The sequence below is a fragment of the Aotus nancymaae genome, unplaced genomic scaffold (assembly GCF_030222135.1).
Source record: "Aotus nancymaae isolate 86718 unplaced genomic scaffold, 86718_ANA_hifiasm-v0.15.2.pri h1tg000053l, whole genome shotgun sequence".
Classification (NCBI taxonomy): Eukaryota; Metazoa; Chordata; class Mammalia; order Primates; family Aotidae; genus Aotus; species Aotus nancymaae.
In genome coordinates, this window is record NW_026988467.1 from 17,521,773 (window position 1) to 17,544,133 (window position 22,361).

The 22,361-nt window shown below is 57.8% G+C and overlaps 2 protein-coding genes across 5 annotated transcripts in view; both read right to left on the reverse strand.

Moving 5' to 3' along the window:
- Positions 1-9,841, reverse strand: part of KIF17 (kinesin family member 17) — a 39,596-nt gene extending 29,755 nt beyond the window's left edge. Inside the window, 5 exon segments of the mRNA XM_064363704.1 lie at positions 2,671-2,860; positions 6,301-6,402; positions 7,691-7,837; positions 9,613-9,739; positions 9,741-9,841. Of these exon segments, the coding sequence (XP_064219774.1) occupies positions 2,671-2,860; positions 6,301-6,402; positions 7,691-7,837; positions 9,613-9,739; positions 9,741-9,841 (667 nt within the window).
- A 2,053-nt stretch (positions 9,842-11,894) lies between these two features.
- On the reverse strand, positions 11,895-20,776 carry SH2D5 (SH2 domain containing 5). Of its 4 annotated transcripts, none has more exons than XM_012439992.3 (9): positions 19,982-20,776; positions 19,560-19,640; positions 19,024-19,098; positions 17,961-18,107; positions 16,444-16,695; positions 16,132-16,300; positions 15,703-15,811; positions 14,851-15,010; positions 11,895-14,093 (listed from the first exon to the last, which is right to left on the reverse strand). In XM_012439992.3, the coding sequence occupies exons 4-9, from the start codon at positions 18,096-18,098 to the stop codon at positions 13,890-13,892; spliced, it is 1,032 nt and encodes a 343-aa protein (XP_012295415.2). In that variant the 5' UTR covers positions 18,099-18,107; positions 19,024-19,098; positions 19,560-19,640; positions 19,982-20,776; the 3' UTR covers positions 11,895-13,889. The 4 variants fall into 4 exon arrangements, with proteins under 4 accessions (XP_012295415.2, XP_012295412.2, XP_012295414.2 ...); XM_012439989.3 differs by having other exon boundaries at positions 19,960-20,776; XM_012439991.2 differs by lacking the exon at positions 19,560-19,640 and having other exon boundaries at positions 19,960-20,776.
- Between the last annotated feature and the right edge of the window lie 1,585 nt (positions 20,777-22,361).

Here is a 22,361-nt window from a genome sequence, read left to right on the forward strand (position 1 = left end):
TGGGCAACAAGGCAAAGCCCTGTCTTTACAAAACATAAAAATTACCTGGGTGTGGTGGTGCGTGACTGTAGTTCCAAGCTACTCGGGAGGTTGAGGTGAAAGGGTTGGTTGAGCCTGGGAGACCGAGGTTGCAGTGATCTGAGATTGTACCACTGCACTCCAGCCTGGGCAATAGAGCAAGGCAGTGCCTTAAAAATAAATAAATAAATACGAATTATTTATATTACATATGTACACACATTGGTTTGTTTTTTTTTTTTTTTTTAAAGGCCAGGCACAGTGGCTCACACTTGTAATCCCAGCACTTTGGGAGGCCGAGGCAGATGGATCACTTGAAGCCAAGAGTTTGAGACCAGCCTGGCCAACATTTTTAGCAGAGACCAAACCCCGTCTCTACTAAAAATACAAAAATTAGCTTAGTGTGGTGGTGAATGTCTGTGATCCCAGCTGCTCACAAAGCTAAGGAAAGAGAATCACTTGAATCTGGGAGGCAGAGGTTGTAATGAGCCGAGATTGTGCCACTGCACTCCAGCCTGGGCAACACAGCTGTCTCAAAAAAAAAAAAAATGTGTGTACATATGTAATATAAAAACCTATATTATAAATATGAATAATTATTATATAAATATAATGCTTAAATGTTAGTGCTGTTTAGATGTCAGAACTATGAGCCACTGTGCCCTACCATTCTCTACTTTCTTACCGTCGTTATCGAGCTTGCATTATTATTATTATTATTATTTTGAGATGGAGTCTCCCTCTGTAGCCCAGGCTGGAGTGCAGTGGCACAATCTTGGCTCACTGCAACCTGCGCCTCCTGGGTCCCAGTTCAAGCAGTTCTCCTACCTCAGCTTCCCAAGTAGCTGGGATTACAGGCACGAGCCACCATGCCCAGCTAATTTTTGTGTTTTTTAGTAGAGCTGGGGTTTCACCATGTTGGCCAGTCTGGTCTTGAACTCCTGACTTCGTGATCTGCTCGCCTCGGCCTCCCAAAGTGCTGGGATTATAGGCGTGAGCCACCGCGCCCAGCCAAGCTTGCGTTATTTTATAAAGTGAATGTACAGCCAGCCTGCCTCATTCTTCAAACCCTCTTGCAAAGACCAAGAGGTGCCCCCAAACCCACTCCCTCCTCCTCCCTCCTGATCTGTCCTCAGTTGCCCTGGTCTCTGCCCCCCCGCCAAGCTGCAGCACTGAGGCTGTGACCACACTATCCCACCCCTCCCCTATCAGTACGCCCAGGACACTCAGACTGATGGCCTCATATACCCAAGCAAGCATTAGGGCTTGGCCCAAAGCCAGGTCACCACACCAGCTGGGCAGTGTGTCTAAGAGGTTCCATCTACCCAGGCCTTGACCCTGGGTGGTGCAGTGGTGTGATCTCAGATCGCTGCAACCTCGGTCTCCCGGGCTCAAACAATCCTCTCACCTCAGCCCCCTGAGTAGCTGGGACTACAGGCATGCGCCATCACACCCAGCTAATTCCTGACCCTGATCCCTGGGTCAGGGATCTCTCCGGAATTCTGTTCCCAGTTGGGCTGAAGCCACCTCCTGCTCCACTGCTCTCTGGCATTCTAGTCATGATGGACCACAACTTGGAGGCAGCTGCAGTATTCATGGGAAAACCCAGATATCAGGAAGACCTGGGTTCAAATCCCAGCTCCACCAATTAGCGGTGGTGAGACCTCGAACAAGCAATCACTTTGCCTCTCAGAGCCTCTGTTTCCTCATCTATAAAATGAGGATTCTAGTGCCTGTCTCTAAGACTGTCATGGGATTTAAATGGAATAAAGGGTACAAAGGGTTTGGCATTGTAGATGGCCAATAGAGGCCCCAAAATAAACATGGGTTTCTTTCCTTCTTCTCTTTCTCAGCAGCTCTTCCAGAAAAAAATAATATCGAGATGACTGAGGAGCAGAGAATGTTACAGAGAGAGAGGAGAATCCACAAGGTCTGTGTGATACACACTCTGGAGGAAGAACCCAGGATGGAAGCCAGGCTCTGACACTAGTTCCTAGGTGGGTGACCTCGATTTCTTCATCTGTAAGATGGGGATGATTCAGTATCCACCTCAAGGGAGTGCTGTAGGAGTAAGTATTGCAGGAATAACGCATTGTCGGGCACACTGGCCGGGCGCACTGGCTCACACCTGTAATCCTAGCACTTTGGGAGGCCAAGGTGGGAGGATCGCTTGAGCTCAGTTCAAGATGAACCTGGGCAACATAGCAAGACCCTATTTCTACAAAAAATTAGCCGGGCATGGTGATGTGCCTGTAGTCCCAGCTGCTCAGGAGGCTGAAGTGGGAGGATCACCCAATCCTGGGAGGCAGAGGTCGCAGTGAGCCAAGATCACCACTGCACTCCAGCCTGGGTGACAGAGCGAGACCTTGTCTCAAAAATAAATAAATAAATAAATAAAAATGGTCTGGCACACAGTAGGCACTCAGTGTCGGCTACCAGTGTTCCACTGTTGCTGCTGTGTATCCTGGGAGCACGGGTCCCAGAATCCCAAGGCCCCTCTTGGGTTTCCTCCAGGCAGTTAAGAGCATCTCTTCCCACTTTCCAGGGGGCTCTGGTGGTCCTGAGAGGTGGCGTGCCTTGGCTAGTGGGAGCGAAAGTGTGGCTGGGTCATCTGTCCATGCCCTACCCGCCCTCCGCAGCGGCCTCACGTACCCGCAGCAGAGATCTCGATGCTGATGGTGAAGATGGAGTGGGAGCGTGAGGAATCCTTGTTCATCAGCGTGTAGCCGACAGAGCGGTTCTTCCAGCCGGCCTCCATGATGCGCTCGCACTGGGCCACACTGTGCACCGTGTGCATGGACAGCCCCTTCACGTACACGCCCTTCTCCGGGTGCTCCTTCAGCTGAGGGAAGAGCAATGGGTCAGGGGTGGAACCTCCAGCCTCCAAGGGTTAGGGCTAGGGATGGTCAAGAAACCAGAGAGAAAGGCCCCATCCAGACCGCCCTCGCCCTCCAGCAGTGCAGGCTGGCACCTCACGCGCCTGTCACAGGGAGGGGTGCGTTCCAGGCCCCACCAGCCTCAAACCTACCCCTGCCTCCTACTTGCTGTGGGACCTTCAGCCAGTGACAACCTAAGCCTCAGTTTCCACATCTCCAAAATGGGCATGAGACAGCTACCTCATAGGGATATGGTGAGGAATCCGTAAAATAAGGCACATACAATGCTTAGCATGGTGCCCAGCACCTAAGCGCCCCATAGATGCCAGCCACTGTCTGTGCTGTTGTCATGAGTGCTATGATTACAAAGGCAGTTTTCCGTTTGGGAGCTTCAGGTCTCAGGGGCTGACCCTGTCATCGCCCACGGGCCCTGAGCACCGTCTCCCTTCATCCTGTTGATAGGGCTCCAGATCCCCTCTGCCTCGGCTCTAGAACCACAGGAATGTCCCCAAACCCTCAGATCACAGGTGGACGTGTTGCCCAGAACCCATGCAGGCTCACAGCTCAGAGGCCCCCAGCCCTCAGGGCAATGGCAGCAGTAAATTAATTTATCTGATGGCTCCCTGATGGCTTTCCAGCCAGCCAAGTCATTTAGTTGCTGACACAGAGCTGTGAAACACAGTATTTTTCAAGTGTGAGAGGAAATAAAACCACTCTGCCACAAGAGCAGAATGAATGAGGACAAAGGAATTTGTCTGCCAAGTGGCCCTGCAGGTTGGAGCCACCCAAGGTTCAGCTGTGGGCAGCTTTGGGGGGGTCCCAGGTGGGCTCAGGCCCCTGCTGTGGGAGGGGCATGGGTGGGGGTCAGGGGACAGGCACGGGCTGGTCCTATCTGCTCAAGCGTGGAGAAACAACCAAGCCCCACCAACGGACTGGGCTTCATGAAATAGATGAGCAACTGATGCCCAGAAAGGGGAGGCGACTTGCTGAAGGTCACAGCTGTTAGTGGGGTCACAGTTGATGGAAGGCTCCAGGGCTAGGCCAGAGGGGAGCATCCTGCAGTGACTGAAGCTTGAGATGACAGAGGGCAGGTCTTGGCCCAGGCTAGAGGTAAGGAGGGAGCCCAGAGGATGGAGGGCGTGTGGCTTGGGGGCACCCTGCATGCCTGCTCCAAGCAGAAACCCATTCTCAGGCTTGCTGGTTGGGGAGGTTCATTTGCCTCTCTAGGCCTCGATTTTCTTTTCTGTAAAATGGGGATAACTCCTATTTCTACAAGATTATTATGACGATTAGGAAGAGAACAGATCTAAAGAAAAGTTCTTCGGGTACTTAGTGGGGGCTCAGTGAACGCAGGTCACAAAGAGGACGAGGTCACTGTCTCAGGCCTGAGCAATCCAGGAGACAAAACCCGACCCAAGGGGTCTCCCGCCACGATATTTTCAGGCCCAGGAAGGCTCCCTGCTCCCAACCTTGTGATGGCCTCAGGGATCCTCCCCCCACCTCACTCCCAACCCCACTCCACCCCCGATGCCTGGGGAGGTGCTGAGTGACAGCCCCAGCTGCGCACCAGGCTCCTTGGTAACTGCTCATCTCTGCTGCGGAGGCCAGAACCAGGTCACCATGGCAACCAGCTGGGATGCGGCAAGGATGAGAGAGGGGCACACGGCAGGAACATGTCCATGGCTGCCATGGGGAGGGGAGCCTTGGACACTTTGCCTGGACATGGGTAGGGAGAACCCACTGGAGAGACCCCCTCAGGCCCCACCAGATCAGGATGACGGTAGTTTACAGTGGCTGGGGGAAGGGTGGAACTCTGCTTCTCCAAACCGCTTGCTGCCCTTAGGTGATGTAATAACCTCTGATTATAACCACCATCGGGCCCTGTATTAAACACGGGTTAACAGCGTGTGTTGTGGAGTCCTCGGGTTCAAATCCCATCTTCACTCTTTTTTTTTTTTTTGAGATGAAGACTCACTCTGTCGCCCAGGCTGGAGTTCAGTGGCGTGATCTTGGCTCACTGCAACCTCTGCCTCCCGGGTTCAAGCAATTCCCTGCCTCAGCCTCCTGAGTAGCTGGGATTACAGGAGCCTGCCACCACGCCCAGCTAATTCTTGTATTTTAGTAGAGATGGGGTTTCACCATGTTAGCCAGGCTGCTCTTGAATTCCTGACCTCGTGATCCTCCCACCTCAGCCTCCCAAAGTGCTGGGATTATAGGCGTGGGCTACTGCGCCTGGCCCATCTTCACTCTTTACTGACTGTGTGTCCTTGGGCTGGTCTTACTTAAGCACACAGAGCCTTGGTTTCCTCATCTGTGATAAAGGATAAAAACGGTGCCTCCTCCTGGGGCGGCCAGGGGGTTTACATGAGAGCCATCTGCACATCCTCCACGAGGGAGCGTGTCAAAAGCCCAGTGACCCCAGAGTGTGTTTCAGGGAGCGCATCTGTCACTGCAGCCCCCGAGGCAGCTGGCTCAATAGGCCTGAGGCCCGTGGCTCAGCTGCAGCAAGTGCCCATGGCTGTCGGTCTTCGGCCCCTCTAGGCCTGGGTAACGGTAACTGAGGCCTTTCTAGAGTCCAGGGCAGTGAGGAAGGGGAGGAGGGCTCCCTGCTGCTCCAGTGCGGGTTAGCGGAAGGCTCGCAGGGGGCCAGGGGGCCCTAACCCCACAGCCTGGCCTTCTGGGGCTGTCATGTGGGAGCAACACCCTCTGCTGCCTCCTGTCTCTGCTTCCCTGTCTGGGGGCTGAGCTATGATTCAGCTGCACTAGGAGAGAGAAGGCAATAGAAAAACTCCAGGTGGGAGGCTGGAGGATCCTGCATGAAAAACACCAAGCGGCTGGGTGCCTGTGGTCGTGCGTGCCTGTAGTCCCAGCTACTGGAGCGGGAAGGGGGCTGAGGTGGAAGACTCAAGGCCAGGAGTTTGAGGCCAGCCAGGGCAACAAAGTGAGACCTTGTCTCCAAAAAATATATATATTGTTTTAAGATGGAGTCTCATTGCATTGCCCAGGCTGGAGTGCACTGGCACAATCTCAGCTCAGTGCAACCTCTACCTCCTGGGTTCAAGTGATTCTCCTGCCTCAGCCTCCCCAAGGGACTACAGGCGTGCACCACCACGCCCAGATAGTTTTTGTATTTTTAGTAGAGATGGAGTTTCACCATGTTGGCCAGGCTAGTCTCAAACTCCTGACCTCAAGTGATCCACCCGCCTCAGCCTCCCAAAATGTAGGATTACAGTGTGAGCCACCATGCCCGGCCTTAAAAAATTCTTTTTCATTAAAAAAAAAGTCCCGACTCTAGTCTCCCAGTGCCAGCACCCTCAGGACACCTTCCCGTATTTCTGAGGGAGCAGCACCCAATGCCAACCTCCCCGCTTCCAGCCCCACCTGCCCACACTGGGTCTGCACTCACCTCCAGCCTCTGCTTGGTGTCAGCCCCCAGGAGGTCCCGGACATCTTCACTGTAGATCTCCAGGTAGGAGGCCTGGACCAGGAACTTGGTGTTCTCTGCACACTGCAGGGAGTACACAGAAACTCAGACATCAGAGCTCCGAGGCAACCTGCTGCCAGGCCTGATGCTGGGACCTGTCCCTCTGCCGCCAGGACATCATGGGAGAAGGGAAATCGGGGCCAGAGGAGTCCCCAGTCCCACCTGCCCTGCTGGCCCTGCTGGCAAGCTCACTCCTCGTCTCCAGCTTGGTGGGTGCTCAGGCCTCTTTGAGTTGCATAATCCTCATACTGCTCGCTAATGCTCTGTCTAGAAGCCTCATGGGAAAGGAAACAGAGGCCTCCCCGTTATTCAGGTAAAGAGGAAAAAAAAAAAAACCCTGGTCGGCGTGGTGGCTCACACCTGTAATCCCAGAACTTTGGGAGGCCGAGGTGGGCGAATCACTTGAGGCCCGGAGTTCAAGACCAGTCTGGCCAACATGGTGAAACTGTCTCTACTAAAAGTACAGAAATTAGCTGGGTATGGTACTGGGCACCTGTAATTTCAGCTACTTGGGAGGCTGGGGCAGGAGAATCGCTTGAATCTGGGAGGCAGAGGTTGTAGTGAGCCAAGATCACACCATTATACTCCAGCCTGGGTGACAGAACAAGACTCTGTCTCTAAAAACCTGAGGCCACAGGGAAGGCCTGGGGTAAGCACGGGCTCTGGGCTGGTCCCTGGCAGCTCTCCGAGGCCTTACATGTTGCTGTGGCCACCACAATGAGTCCTGGGAGTGGCACAGTGGGCTCTGCAGCTGACCAGGGTCACTTTCCCCATTCCGCTATTCCCTGTGCACTGCCGCAAATGGTCGACAGGCAACTCTTACCTGCAGCCTGGATGCTGGGATGAATTCAGAGTCCAGTCTCATCTTGGCCCATAAAGGCTCAGAGTCTCAACCTCCCTCTCTCAAAAATGGGGCTACCAGCTACCTACTGGGTCAGGCTAGAGATTCAGTGAGGTAAGGATGCCAAGGGCTTTGCACACGGCTTGGTCCATAACAATTGCTCAACAAAGAGGGGAAGCTGTGATTGTTACAACCCCTTCTGGCACAGTGCATAGGGTCAGCAGATCCACAGGAAATGCTCAACCAAGGGTCAGAACCCAACGATGATGGAAGAAAAGCATGGACAGAATTTTCTCGGTTTTAAGTGTTTTCCCCCCACCTTTTCAGAACCCGGAGCCTTCTCTGCTGATGTGCGTGGGGTCAGGCCAGGCTCCGATCACTTCCCATGTCCCTGCCACCCGTCAGAAGTGCTCTGGGGCCCAGCTGCAGCTCTGGCCCTGCCCCTGCCCCTGCCCTCTGTGAAGCCCACACCTGGATGCTCTCAAACACATGCTCGAAGGCCCTGGGGATGATGCCCCGCTGGGAGGGCGGCTCCGGCAGGCCTTGCATGGTGAAGGACTTCCCGCTGCCCGTCTGGCCGTAGGCAAAGATGGTGCCATTGTAGCCTTCAGTGACGCCCTGCATGGGAGGAAGCCAGGACCCCGTGCTCAGCAGACCAGGCACAGCAGGGCTTGGGCAGGGCCCCCTAACTCACAGACTCAGGGCCCTCCCTGGTCCCCCCACCAACGATGGCACTGGAGTGTGGAGATAAACAAGGCCCAGCTCTGTCTCAAGGAGTTGACTGTCTGGTGGGGTAGGAGCTGTCCTTGTCCCCTGCGCTGTGGGCATGGCCCCCTGGGCCCACATCCATCTCCACCTTTACCGACCGTGCGCCCTTGGGGTGGCCTCGCTGAGGCACATTGATAAAATGATAAGAACAACACCTTAGGCCGAGCATGGTGGCTCGTGCCTGTAATCCCAGCACTTTGGGAGGGCTGAGCTGAGGAGTTCGAGACCAACCTGGACAACATGGTAAAACCCTGTCTCTACGAAATACAAAAAATTAGCATGGTGATGTGCACCTGTAGTCCCAGCTACTCAGGGGGCTGAGGCAGCAGAATTGCTTGAACCCAGGAGTTGGAGGTTGCAGTGAGCCGAGATCACGCCATTGCACTCCAGCCTGGGTGAGAGTGAAGCTCTGTCTCAAAAAACCCCGACACCTTTAAGGGTAAGAGTGGCACCTCCTATGAGGCTCCTGCAGGGTACGAATGGGGTTATTTTGTGCATTGGCACAGGAAGTGCCGTCACACACAGATGCTCCATCTGCCTACAGTGCAGGGAGCCGGACTGCACAGGTGACTCTCATGGCAGGCTATGGGGCAAAGCACACAGGCACAGGAGTCCAGGCAGCAGGCAGGGAGGGGAAGTGCAAAGAAGGGAAAACACAACAGTGTTGAAAGAATGAAGCACAGCTTTCCAGGTGGCAAAGAGAGGGAGAACTGGGGGAGCTGGGAGTGGGGCTCATACTTTGCCAGGTGACAGAAGAGGGAGGCATTCCAGGCTGAGAGGACAGCTTAAATAAAGCCACACAGGTGAGGTGTGCAGAGCAGGAGGGATGGGGGAGGGGTGGAAGATGAGGCCTGGAAGGAAGAAAAGAGGCAAACCCGGTGCCGTTTCCAAAGTCATTCTTCATTCATCGCTGTTTCTACTCATTGGACAGGGCCTGACCATGCTTGGCCTAGGGACAAAGTGGTGAACGAGGCGGACACAGTCCCTGCCCTTGCAGAGCTCATGAGCTCCCAAATTCTAGAACTTAGTATGGGCTTAGGTGGGTCCTGTGTGGGCAGATCGGCCTAGAGAACTGAGACACCCAAAGGCCCACATGGCGTCTATGCCCAGTTTCGCTGCAAAGACCCATGCTGTAACCAAAACAGGGCTGGGTGTGCCCCAACCTGCCAGAGAGGGAAGATGAAAAGTCACCATTCGGCAGGACGTGGTGGTTCACGCCTGTAATCCCAGCACTTTGGGAGGCCAAGACGGGTGGATCACTTGAGGTTAGGAGTTTGAGACCAGACTGGCCAACATGGTGAAACGCCGTCTCTACTAAAAATACAAAAATTAGCCGGGCGTGGTGTCACACGTCTGCAATCCCAGCTACTTGGGAGGCTGAGGCACGAGAATCGCTTGAACCTAGGAGGCGGAGGCGCTGGGGACAGTGCAGACCCGGAGGCGACACTAGATGCAGGCTCGGGTGTGTCCCGCCTGGACAAAAGCCTCCAGACCCACCTGTTGCCGCCCGCCCGCGCCCCTCGAGGGCCTTTCTGCCCAGCCGGGGAGGCAGCACCGCCCCCTAGGGACCCTCGGGGCGGCCCGATGCCCTGCCGTCTGGAGGGCGGTCTGCCGGGCGCCCTCACCTCCACCAGCGGGTAGGCGATTTCGTTGTAGATCTGCTCGGTGACGTGGTCCACGTGGTAGGCGCCGTCGAAGCTGAACTGCTTGGGCGGCTCGTCGGTGGCGCCCGGGTTCTGGATGCAGCACTGGCCGCGCTCAGTCCACAGTCACCGCCGGCTGGCAGCGCAGCTCCCGCTCCCGCTGGTTCATGGGGCGGCAGCGCACGACCACCTTCACCGCCTCGGAGGCCATGGCGCCGCGCCCGGAACCCCCGGGGCCAGAGCCGACACCAGCCCCGTCGGGGACCCCAGGCCGCCCGGGCCAAGGGGCGGGGCCAGCGCCGGCCACGGGGGCCGGAGCCTTGCGGCGGGGGCGGGGCCGCGGCGGGGGGCGGGGACTCCTCGGGGGGTCGCCCTGAGGGGAGCTGGGAGTCGCAGGACCCGAGCCGAGGCCGCCGCCTCCTCCCGCGCCCGGGCTCGCCCGTCCCTGAGGCCCGGCCCTGCCCTTCCCTGAGGCCCGGCCCCGCCTGTCTCTGAGGCCCGGCACGGGCGGGGAATTGGGGAATCCGCGCTGCAGGCGCCGCCGCAGGACCCGAGCCGGAGCCGCCCTACCCGCCAGCCCGCGCGCTTAACGCCGCGGCGTTCGTGGTTGCTGGGCAACGCCCGTGGCGTCACCGGTGCGGCCCTGCTAACGCCCGGTCCGGCAGCGAACTTCGCCCAAGTGATCCCTGGGCAGCCATGCGCGGCCACCTGCGGGAAGGGCTAGCCTTGGCTGGGTTCCTTTCGCGTCCGCTGTCTTCTAGAAAAAGCCCCAGTTCAGAGACGTTTTGCAGCTTGCCGGAGGCTGCGGCTAAGACTAGGAGCCCAGGCTTGACTCCACCTCAGGGCTAAAGAAATCCCAGGCCTCACGCGCGGTCCAGAAAAGCTGCAAGGACCTGTTACCCATTATCCACGTCCCCGTACTGGCTCAGGGGAAGGCTGCCCACAATCCACAGCCCCTGGACAGCTTCCTCTCATTATTCCTAAGCTCCCCCTTGTTATTTCTAAGACCCGTGACTGTAAAACAAACACTTTAGAAACCAAGTATTTTGGGCCGGGCTTGGTGGTCACGCCTGGGAGGCCGAGGCGGGTGGATCACCTGTCGTCAGGAGTTCGAGACCAGCCTGGCCAATATGGTGAAACCCCGTCTCTACTAAAAAAATAAAAAATTAGCCGGGGATGGTGGTATATGCCTGTAATCCTAGCTACTTGGAAGTCTGAGGCGGGAGAATCACTTGAACCCGGGAGGCGGAGGTTGCAGTGAGCGGATATCGCACCATTGCACTCCAGCCTGGGCAAAAAGAGCGAAATTCCATCTAAAAAAAAAAAAGCCAAGTCTTTTGGATGGAAAGCTACCTGGCCTATCCCTCCTAGCCCAGTGCAAGTTCCCAGCCAAAAGAGCACCTCTGTCACACCTCTGGGCTCTTCCTTGCACTAATACTGAGTGCCAGCTACATGACAGGCACCATGACAGATGCTGGGGAGACAGCCCTCCTGGCCCATGATCTCGCTGGAGAGACAGACACAAGAAACAAAATCCCGCAAATGAAAGTGTAATTACAAACTGAAGAATCCGTTCCATGCAACTTTTTTTTTTTTTTTTTTTTTTTTTTTTTTGAGACAGGGCCTTGCCCTGTCACCCAGGCTGGAGTGCAGTGGCACAATCAGCTCACTGCTGCCTCAACCTCACTGTCTCAAGCAATCCTCCTGCCTCAGCCTCCGAGTGGCTACTTTTTTGAAGAGATGGGATCTCACTTTGTTCCCCAGCTGGTCTCCAACTTCTAGGCTCAACTGATCCTCTCACCTCAGCCTCCCAAAACGCTTGGATTACAGGCACTGTGCCTGACCCACAGAACATTTAAGAAAAAGGAACCTCACTCAGCCCAGAGGATAGGGCAGGCATCCTGAGATTGACTGGAGCTGAAATCTGATGGCTGAGGAGTAAACAAGGTGAAGGGAGGGGAGGAGGAGGGGGCCACCAGTCTGGGCTGTGCAGAGGTCCAGGGGCACGCGCAGAGGCAGAAAGCAAGCCCAGGCTGCCAGTGCAGAAGGACTTGAGTCTTTTTCCTATAGACATACCCACTGAAGGTTACAGCAGAAGAGGAACGTCATTTGCTTGAGTCTTCCTGGCCAATTCCTTCTGAGCCTTGAGGACAGGACCTCTGGTTCACCATTCAGCACCAGCTGAAGGTATATTTGGCAAAAACGAAACAGGGAAACTGGACAAAGACCTCACCCTTCGAAGGAAAAAAAAAGTCTGTACCAGACTGAAGCAACACATTTTATTTGTTTCAAGTCCACACAGCAAGGAAAGCGGGGCTACCGAGGTGGTGCTGATTTGAACAGGGGAAACTGGTCTCTGATGAAGACATGAAAGAGTCTGCAAACAGGGGCCGAAAGCCCTGCCCTCCCTGTAACATGAGATCCATCATGCTGGCTGAAGCGATGCTGAAGTGCTTGGTGGACACTGGTCCCTTCAGTGTGGCAAACACGCCCCTGGTAGCTTCTCCACACAGGTAATTCACCAGGAAAACCCATCCCTCACCGAGTGATGGCCCGAGTCTGGACCAATGACCAGGTCTCCTTAAGTGCCCATCTGTGGGCTATAATCCTACGCCCAGGACATCGCTAAAGCCCTCTCTCCTTGCCAGGGGAATGTGAGGCTGGGGCCAGCGGTTTGTCTAGTACAGATGGCTGTCAAATAGAGTCCCAGCTTCCCACACAGTCAGCATAAAACCAGGGACAAGAAACCCCAAAGGGCAGTTTCCTTCTATCTTTTGTGACAGGATAGTTCACTTGACTTGCAAGGAAATGACAAGGTACCAAGCCAAGACCCTGTCCTTGCTGGAGAGTTGGAGGTGGGGAACACGAGGCCTGGGCCTCTGGTCTCACCCCCAAGTTTGCCTCCCTTCTTTCTGCTCTGGTGGCGCTGCCCACTTCCTTCTAGGCGTCAGAAATCTGTTACTTTCAAGGCACTGAACAGTTCTGCAGCACTCCTACGTGGGGAGAGGGCAGCCCCCAGGCTCAGGATGCGGCTTCTGCTTCAAGCAGAGAAGTTCATCCAAAATGAAACTGTTCTATCACTTAGTTCAGTAGATTCACATTTGTCAAGTTTGCTTACAAAGAGGGATACCTGGGTTTGTCGGTCACTGGCGGGACCACTGTCTCACCCTAGAGTCGTTTCCCTGGGTCTCCCGTGGCCTGCTGAGGCCAAGCGCCCCTGGCAGGGCCCACATCAGGTCCACCCTTGGATGGTTCTGTCGTGACTGACCCCATTTCCAGTGGAGCTGACAGGTGAGGCAGGGTGGCCCCTGGCAGCCATGGTCAGCACCATGTTAAGGGGAATGCCAGCATCAGACAGCCTCCCTCCCAAGGCAGACCACGGGCGGGTGAGTTGGGAAGGGCCCTGGCCACTCCTCTAAGCCTGCAGCTCACTGCTGGCCCCTGCCTGTCGAATGGCTAAAGGAGGTGAGCTGGGGTGGGGGTGTCCTGGTGATTCCTGGGGGAAGCGTGAGCCTGGGCATCCCTTCTGAGAGAGAAGGAAGCACAGCCCGGAGGTTTGGGTGGAGCCGGCATGGAGAGCCTCGGCCTGTCTGCTGGTGTGTGTTGCTTTCTGCACACAGGCGCCCCCCGCCCCCGGCGTAAGCGCCGGGCACCGCTCTGTCCCTCCTGCCCTCTCTGCAGCTCCCACCCCTCCTTTGCTCTCAGACACAGCCCTGCTCTGTCAGCCCAGATGGGGCTTGGCCCCAGCCTCCTGGCCACAAGCTCCACGGAGCGGTCTCTGCTCAGAGATGGGGCGGCTCCCCCAGGTCTTTGCCCAGAGTGAGAACTCACTGCTGCCTCCCCAAGCCCCCCACTCTCACTCGTCTCATGAGCTTTCTGGAGACTTCCAGTCAAGGCCCCAAGGCCTGGCCTCCTTAGGGGAGGGCCGCACCTCTGCCATGAACAGGCTCCTGGCCCAGGACAAAGTGGAAGCCCAGAAGTCCCAGCATCCGAAGCCACCCGACAGCTTATCTGGCTCATCCGAAGCCTGGGACTCCACCTGCCCTCCTGGAATCTCAGCGGGCCCCATGTTCTGGGAGAAGCCAGTGGCGATACCCAACCTCAGGGCACCCCTCCCACGGACAGTGAAGCGATGGAGACTGCTCCAAGGGCAGGGTGACTGGATGGAACTGGCGACCAGATGGTGCAAGACGGGCAGAGAGGCTGGTGGGGCCTTGGAGCCAGGGAGCGGCGGGAACTGTGGGACAGGGCCCTACCTCTTAGCCCAAGCCCTGCAGCTCTGCCTCGGACTTGGCATGGCTGAGGGGCCGGAGAGTCCGGGGCGGCCTGCCTGGGGGCCCACAGTCCTGCTCCTCGTAGGTGGGGTTCCGGCGACCCATGTCGAGGGGGCAGAAGAGGCTGCGCTCGGTAACCGCGTGGTTCTCCACCAGAGCCTCCAGACTGGGGAACTCCGCTGGCAGGTGCTGGGGAGGAAGAGGCTTCAGCTCCAGTCCCCTTCCCCAGGGCTCACGCCAGGCACCAGCCACCTGCTCCCACAGGAGCCTGCCCACTTTAGACAGCAGCAAACGGAGCCCAGAGACTTCACATGGGCTGCCGGGGCAGAACCAGGCACCATTCCCTCTCTCTCTTACCAGCCTGGGAGGGACTGAGAGGTTTAGCTTGGAAGTAAGGGCGCACATGTGAAAAGCCTCGCCACCCCCTCGCATTCCTAGAAACCAGGGCGGCTGGGGCAGGACAAGACATCACATGAGACTCAGAGGCTGTGTGAGCTTAGGCAACTCCTGCCCTCTCTGAGTCAGTTTCCTCCTCTGCTAAGATGGGCTAGGGTATGGGAAAGCCAGGATTCCTGCAGAAATGTTAGACATGACCCCAGCTCAAGACTCTATTATAGGTACCTTTTGAAGCCCCTTCTGGAGAGAGGGACCCTCAGTGACCAGGGACCTCCCTAGCCCTTCAAGAGCCTTTAGGTGAGAGCGGAGCCAGCAGAGGTGGGGCCAAGTGGGCCAGCTGGGGGCGAGGCCAGCAGGGCCAATGAGGAAGGAGCAGGACGGTAGAGGCAGGATGGAATTGGATGAGGGGCGAGGCCAGAGAGCCAATGGGAGACAGGGATAGGGGTGAGGCGTTCAGGACCTCCGCAGTGAGAAAAAGGCAGGGCAGGAAGGGGCAGGGATGGAGCAGTGACGGGGCGGGGCCCAGACCCTCTGGCCGCTGCACTCTTACCTCCACACAGTAGCGGCCCAGATGGTTCCGGAAGACCTGGTGGGGCACCACACCGCACTGTGTGCGCACGGACAGGCACCACTGGCCGCTGGCACCCAGCTCAGGCCACAGCAAGAAGGACCCAAGCACGTCTCTCCGCAACAGGGCCAGGGCACAGGGCCTAGGGGCACAGAGGGGACAGGGTGAAGGCAGCACTGCTCTCCTGGGCAACGATCACAACGACTCCTACACATCCAGGCGGCCTGCGGATTAAATGCCCTTAAACACACGGTGCGTTGGTCAGGCACAGTGGCTCACGCCTGTAATCCCAGCACTTTGGGAGGCCCATGAAGGAGGATCACTTGAGCCCAGGAGTTCAAGGCTGAGGTGAGCCACGACGGTGCTACTGCACTTCAGCCTGGGTGACAGAATGAGACCCTATCTCTAAAATAAAATTTAAAAAAAACAACAACAACAAAACCCAATATGGGGCCTGACTCAGAGTCAGGCTCAACAGAAGCTTTTAGAAGCTTAAAAGATTTCTCCACGGTCTGTAATTGTTGGCAATGTCAAGACAGCCTCAGGAGAGAGGCTTAAAGCGTGGATGCTTAGGGGGCTGCCCTGTGCAAGTGAGGTGCTGAGGGCTCCACCCGGATGACCTCACTGACCCTCTCCACAGCCTTGAGATGAAGCTCTTTTCATTAACCCCATTTTACATTTGAGAAAACAGAGGCCCAGGGTGGTGAAGTCCCAGGCCTGAGGTCACAGAGGCTGGGAGCGCTCTGCCCGGGCACAGGAGTGTGTGCCTCAGGGTCTGGGAAGCCCACATTGCTCTAAGGAACTGGGCATTGGACCAGGCCAGGCCCTTCCTACCTGGAGATGCCAGCGAAGGCCCAGATATTCTCTGTCAGGCTGCCCTCGCTCTCCACCAGGCACGCATGGCCCCCAGGACCCCGTGGCCAGGCCTCCCATGCGGCAGGAACTGTGGAGACCATCAGGAGTCAGGAGAGTGGCCGAGTCCTCCTGTTCCCTTGGCCAAAGGCCTCATCACACACAGTGGTGTCCTCCCCAACCCTCTCTGCCCTGCTCAGCAGACACATCCGCACACAGGCCTTCTGCCCGCCAGTTCTCCATTCACAACAGTCTGCAGTCCCCTGTGCACAGACCTGGATGCCCGTGCGCGCGCACGCGCGCGCACACACACACACATGCACATGAGCGCTCAGGCCCACTTCTGGCTGGCCCAGGAGCACACAGGCACGGTCCCGGTGCACACAGGGCAGGTGCACTCCCACAACTCACAGGCCTCCCGAGCCGACAGCTGCAGCTGGGTTTCGTAGGTGCAGCCGCGGTAGGCCCCCGAGCGGATCACCTTGCTGCGAATGGCCTTCTTGCGCACTAGCGTGGGTGAGCAGTAGGGATTCCCCAGGCGGGCATGGCGGGCACGGCCTTCCGACTCTGGCAGCTCCTTCTAAGGCACCAAGAGGGGCCCACGGGCAGGCAGACTCAGGTCCAGCCATGTCAGGCCAAGTGAAGCCCCTGCCCCGACATGCCCCCAAACCCATACCCAGTTCCCTTGTCCAGTGCCCACTCCTTGGCTGGGGTGCTGCGTACCCCACTGCCCACCAGCCCCTCTGCTGGCAGCCGCCGGAAGGAGACCAGTGCGTGGACATTCTGAGAGAGCTGATCACGACCAAAGGGCTCCCGCACCAAGCCCCCAGAGGGACCTCCAGAACTGGACAGTGGCTTGAGGGACACCTCCCCTGTGGGCCCTGGACAGGGATCGGGCTGGGCCCGCTCCTCAGGGTGCTGCAAGAGGTAAGCCAGCTGGAAAGAGCGGCACAGGAGCAGGTGCAGGATCTGGACCTGGGGGAGGGAGAGAGGTGGACTCAGTGGGAGGAGGTCTCCATCTCCCAGGGAACTCACTGGGCCTCAACCCACCCACCATGGGTGCACACAGCCCCTTGGCTTTGGATGCTCTTCACATTCTTCCTGGGAAAACTCCTACTTCTCCTTCAAAACCTCACCACCATGCAGGCTCCCCCACCAGCTTCCTTGATTTATTTAACAAACACTGAGGGCCTGCTGTGGTGCAGCAGAATGGACGCATGAGCTCAGGCGCTCCTGCCCCCAGGTCCCCCCAGCCCTGCACATCGAGTCAGCACCCTCTTCCAGGAATAGCCCAGAGCCCATGCCTGAAGTCAGAACCTGGATTCCAATCCTGGCTCTGTCATGTAGGAGCCACTGTGTGACCCTGGGCAGAGCATGGCACCTCTCTGTGCCTTGGTTTCCTCATCCCCACCTCCCTGTGCCCCTTTGAGGAGTCAGTGAAATGGAGCACAGGAAACTCCCAGCGCAGGCCCAGTGCTGTTGGGAGCAGCGCATCCCACGTGCCACACACACCAGGCCCAATGTGTTAGAACCCTGAGTGTCAGAAGATCAGGGACCATGTCTCAGCTACCTGTCACCCCAGTATCCAGCACAGGGCTGGATATACAGGATGACAGCAAATGCCTGCTGGACAGAACCAAACCCAGTGTCTGCCTGCCATGCCTGGCCGCCGAGGCTCTGTCGTTCACCGTTCACGACAGCCAGGCTGGCTCTGACTTTCTGATCTACCTGCCCACCCCGACTGCTCTGGGCCAAGTGCTGTCTCAAGACCTGGTCCAGACTGTCCTCAAAGAACTCAATTAGGGCACACGATGGTAGCGCGCAGTTCATGTCACAGGGCCCCAGAGAGAGGGGTCATCCAGAGGGGCCAAGGAGGGGTTCAGACACGTGGGTTGAGCCCTGAAGAGTGAGTGGAATGCATCAGGATGCAGGCAATCCCCAGGAGAAGGGGAGGGGGATGTAAGGCAGAACGGCATGAGCAAAGGCCTGGCTGTGTGAATTTCCACTCTCCAGGCGCGTGGCCAGGTTCCCACCCCCAGGCCCCGGGAAATGCTGAGGCCACTGACTTGCTTTGTGGTGTCCTCAGTGGGCAGAGCCACAGAAAAAGCCAATGTGGCGAGGGGTGTGTGCCTGGAGGGGGATCAGGCCGCCCTGGCAAAGCCCTCAAGGAACCTGCTCTGATGCCCAGCATACAGCTCCTCCGGCCTCCATGGCAGTCCCCTGCCTCGGGCCCCAGATACCTCTCCTGGCTGGCTGCCCACGAAGAGGTGGCAGAAGAGCTTGCTGGCTGGGCTTCGTGGGTTTCGGGCCATGAAGGCAAACTGGCAGTCGGTGGGGCACCAGGTGGAGTAGAGGATGCGCCTCAGGGCGTGCGCCATCAGCAGCACCTGGCAAGGCAGCAGCGTGAGGCCCCCAGCAGACCCACCAGGTGGCCCCACCCCTGCTCACCAGTCTGCAGGAGTGAAGAGACCTCCCTCCTTCCAGGCCCCCCAGTCTCAAGCCCTTGTCCTTCATGTGGCCCCTGGGCTCAAGATCACCACCCCAATGCTATGTTCAGTCTGCTGGTGGCACAGAGAACGGGAGTGGTGGCAGGCACTGGGGTGACACGCCTGGTTCCTGGAGGCAGGTGACTGGGGTTCGAATCCTGGCTCTGCCACTCAATTGTGACTTGGGCAGGTGAGGGCAGTCCTCTGAGTGCCTGTTGTGATGTGTCAGGTAGGGAGGTACCAGGACCTCTCGATAGGGCTGCTGGTGGGGATCAGTGGGACCTCATATTAGTGGCACAGGACCTGACCCCAGGGCCCTGCAATGCCCAGCTCTGGGGACACCAGGTGTGCCTCAGTGGTAAGTGACTGATGCCCGCGGCTGTGGGGTGCAGTCTGGTGCACAGTTAGTGTCTGCCCCACGCTGGCTCAGCAGGAGGATGAGGCTGCAGCAGGCGGGGAGGAGGGGCAGTGGCCAGCCAGCAGCCCTACCGCACCTGGGTGAAGCTGCGCACGCCCGCCAGGCAGGGCGGGGAGGGGCAGCTGCCAGAGCCTCAGTGGCTGGATATTCCTGATGCTCAGGTGGGGTGGTGGCCCCCGGAGGGATTCTGGAGGCCCAGGGTGGGAAACTGCTGCCTAAGCTGGCCCTGGGAGAAAGTCCAAAGGCCCAGAGCTGTTAGGCAGGCACACCAGGGGGACCCAGGGGAAGCACGGGGGCTGAGCTAAGGCTAGAGGCCATGACCTGGGTGGAGGAGAGCGCGTCTGAGGGTGGAGACGCCTGTACCCGTTCTGTCCTCACCCGCACCCCAGGGGCTCCTACCTCACCCTCCCCGCTGTAGATCTTGAGACCCTGCAGGCTGAATTTCAGGATGACGGCGCGGCGTCGGGGATAGTCCTGAGTGGAGAAGAGTAGTGGGGACAGGCACCACCTCCCAGGCCCTGCTGGCCACTCAGCCTCAGTGCCATCCGCCAAAGGCTGTCAGCCCATTCCACCACCCCTGCTCAGAGGGTGGGGTCCTGGCTGGTGGAACCCTTGGTGCTGGGGAAGTGTGGAAGGCTCCAGGCAGACCACCCCTAGCCACAGCCACCGCTGGCCAGGCTATGACTATCACCCACATCTTCATCTGTGGCTTCCAGCTGTGGGGCCTAGGTCTTAGCAGCCCAGGGCATAAGGGATGGGGCCCCAGAGCCTGGGTGTGTGTCCTGAGCAGCCCACCACCAACAGGGCCTGTGTCCTGCCCGTTTCTGGGCTTCTCTGCCCATCTCTAATGTGGAGAGGGTGGATCTGATCTCGGAGCTGATCTGGTCTTCAAGGCTGTGACTTTCACTAGGGAAGTGCCCTCCCAGGCCACCCACCTTCAGTGCCCATAGCTGCTGCTGCACCAGCCACACGCTCTCCTGGGTGTCCAGGTCGTCCACGGGGAAGGAGCCCACGTACTGCTCGGCAGTGGGGCAGAGGGAGCGAGGTGGGAGTCAGGCCCGTGGCTTCTGACCCCATCCTCCAAATGCCCCCCAAACACACATCTGCTCTGCTGGGCAGGCCGCGGACAGACAGAGCTCGATCCTCGGAGCCCAGGTTCTGCTGCTTTCCCAGCAGGTGACCTTGGTCAGGTCACTGAGGCTGTCTGAAGTCCCAGCCCCTCATCGGGACACACACGCACTCCCCAGCCCGGGTCAGGGAAGGAAGATGTGGAAATAGGTCCTTGACCCCCAGCACTTCCCACCACCAGCACCTGGACAGGGCAGCCCCACCCACCTGGGCAAACTTGGTGATGCACCTGGGCCGGTGAGGGGCCAGCCCGCAGTCAGAGGCCCTTCGGCCCCCAGCTCCCGACTTCTGCATGGCCCCCAGGGTGCCTGGCTTCCAGCTCCACAGGAGGGGAGGCTGCAAAGGGCAGGGAAGGGCTGCTTTTGAGGCAGGCAAGCCAAAGAGTGCCCCCCACAGGCCATCCATCCATCGGCTTCCCGCACAGCTGCTCTGTGTGCAGCAGTGCTGAGCAATGCCCTGGCCGCGGAGGAGCCAAGCCCGAAGAAAAGTATGACATCTCTTAGTATGGGGAGAAATGCCAGATATAGGTGAAGGGGAGGAAGGCAGCAAATCACACTGACACGTGTGCACCTATGCAACAACCTTGCATGTTTTTCACATGTACTGCAAAACCTAAAATGCAATAAAAAAAAAAAAAGAAAAGAAAAGAAAAGCAAAAGATGACATCTCTGACTGCCCTCAGGGAGCTTCCATTGTTGCTGGGGAGAAAGACGTTGAACTAAATAGTAAGATCGATCATACATGAGACGGGGATGGAGCAGGGAGGAGACTGTAAACCGTCAGCTTTGGGGCTGACTGTTGCTGGGAAGCCCTCACTGAGGAGGGGAGGTTTGGGTCAAGATCTGAAGGGTATGGCAGTACATGCCCAGGGTCACTCACTCATTGACTCAGCAAGCACTGAGGATCCTGGTGCTCTGGGCTGGGGCCTGTCCCCAGGGGGTGGAAGTCAGGGGATGGACCTGTAACCAGCTTGCACAAAGTGCCAGAGGGAAGGGAGGGCCACCTGAGAGGGCACCGTTGAAAAGAGAAGAAGAGAAGGGCAGTGACAGCCGCAGAAACAAGAGTCTGCAAAGGCACAAAGGAAGGGGGGCAGCGGGACCCGCAGGCCAAACTCAGATCTTCCAGAACAACAGGCTGGATCCAGTTTGGGATCAGCCTTAGATGCCAGACTAGGGAATTCGGACCCCGCCCTGTGGGTAGTGGGGAGCCATAGCAGGTTCTAGGGCAGGAGCTCCGTAGTTCATGAAGATGGCCAGAGCTGATGAGGCTAGGGACCTGCTGCAGGGGCCCCTGCCTCACTCAGCCCAAGCCAGACTCCAGCCCCTTCCTGAGCCCCCCAGCCCCTTGCAGATCATGAAAACCAGAACTCAGGCAGACAGTGCACTGATGCAGACACTGAGTCCCATCCTGGCTGGCTCTCACCAGACTGCTTGTCATCACTGACTTGGGATCAGAGTCCTGGGTCCAAATCCTGTGGGACTTTAGACAAGCTGCCTCAACCCTCTAAGCCTCCCTTTCCTCATCTGCAAACCTGGGTCACGTGACGGGTAGATGAGGACTGAATGGAGGAGGAGAAGCCCAGCCCGACGGCAGCCAGGCTTGGACCTGAACTCAACAGAGCCTGCTGCTCAGGAGGGAGCCTGGGAGGACACCGGGGTCTGACCACTTCTGCTCCCCTCCTTGTCCTTGGCCACACCGACAGGCGCCCACCCAGGGTGGGAGGGCCAGGCAGGGGAGGCCTGCCTGGAGGCTCTGATTCCCACAACAGAGAGCAGGTATCCATCAGGGCCCTGGGCAGCAAGGACGGGTCCCTGGTGTGCTCCCCCTCAAGGAGGCAGGCTAGGGGGCTTTGGAACTGACTCTTAGCACCAAGAGCCTGGGAAGGGCCCGTCTCTGCCTGCCCGTGACCTTTAGCCTCAGGCTCAGGCCAGGGTGGAGGTGCCTGCAGTGGTCCACTTTCAGCGAGCAGCCAGGAGCCAGAAAAACAACGCTGCACCTGCGCCATCCCCTTGAGGCTTCCTGGTGCCTGCTCCTATCCTGGCTGCCCTCTTGCTTTTCTGGGCCATTGCATCCTGATCATTTTCACATCATATTCTTTACCTACTGTACCTTTTATGTTCAAATAAAGCAAAGTTAGATGTGCAACCGGCGCTAAAGCCGCATGACATTGCTTCCAGGTAAGGAGGGGATGGGAGGGGGCTTCCAGTGAAGCCACCTTTCAACTTCACAGTCACATCCTGGGGCCAGGATGGTGGCCAGTGGGGAGGGAGGAGGCAGACCACACAATGCGGAGAAAAGGAGAGGGAAGATACGGAGGATGGAGGGGTTGTCGGGGACAGAGGAAGGAGCAGAGAAGGGCAAGAAAGACAAAGCAAAGGAGAGAAAGGAGAGCTGCGGGGAGGAGAGGGGAAGGGCACATTTCCCATTCTGCCGGGCGGATGCAGCCCCTCCGGCACCGAGTGTGAGATGAGGAGGAGCGGTGCGGGCATCTCACACTCACATGTGCACACAGCTGTGTTCTGGGCTGCAGCAGCCCCTCCCTCCACACCCAGAGCTGCAGCTTTAGGCATCCTCAGCGTCTCAGGTGTGGGGGTGCGGAGGCCAGACCA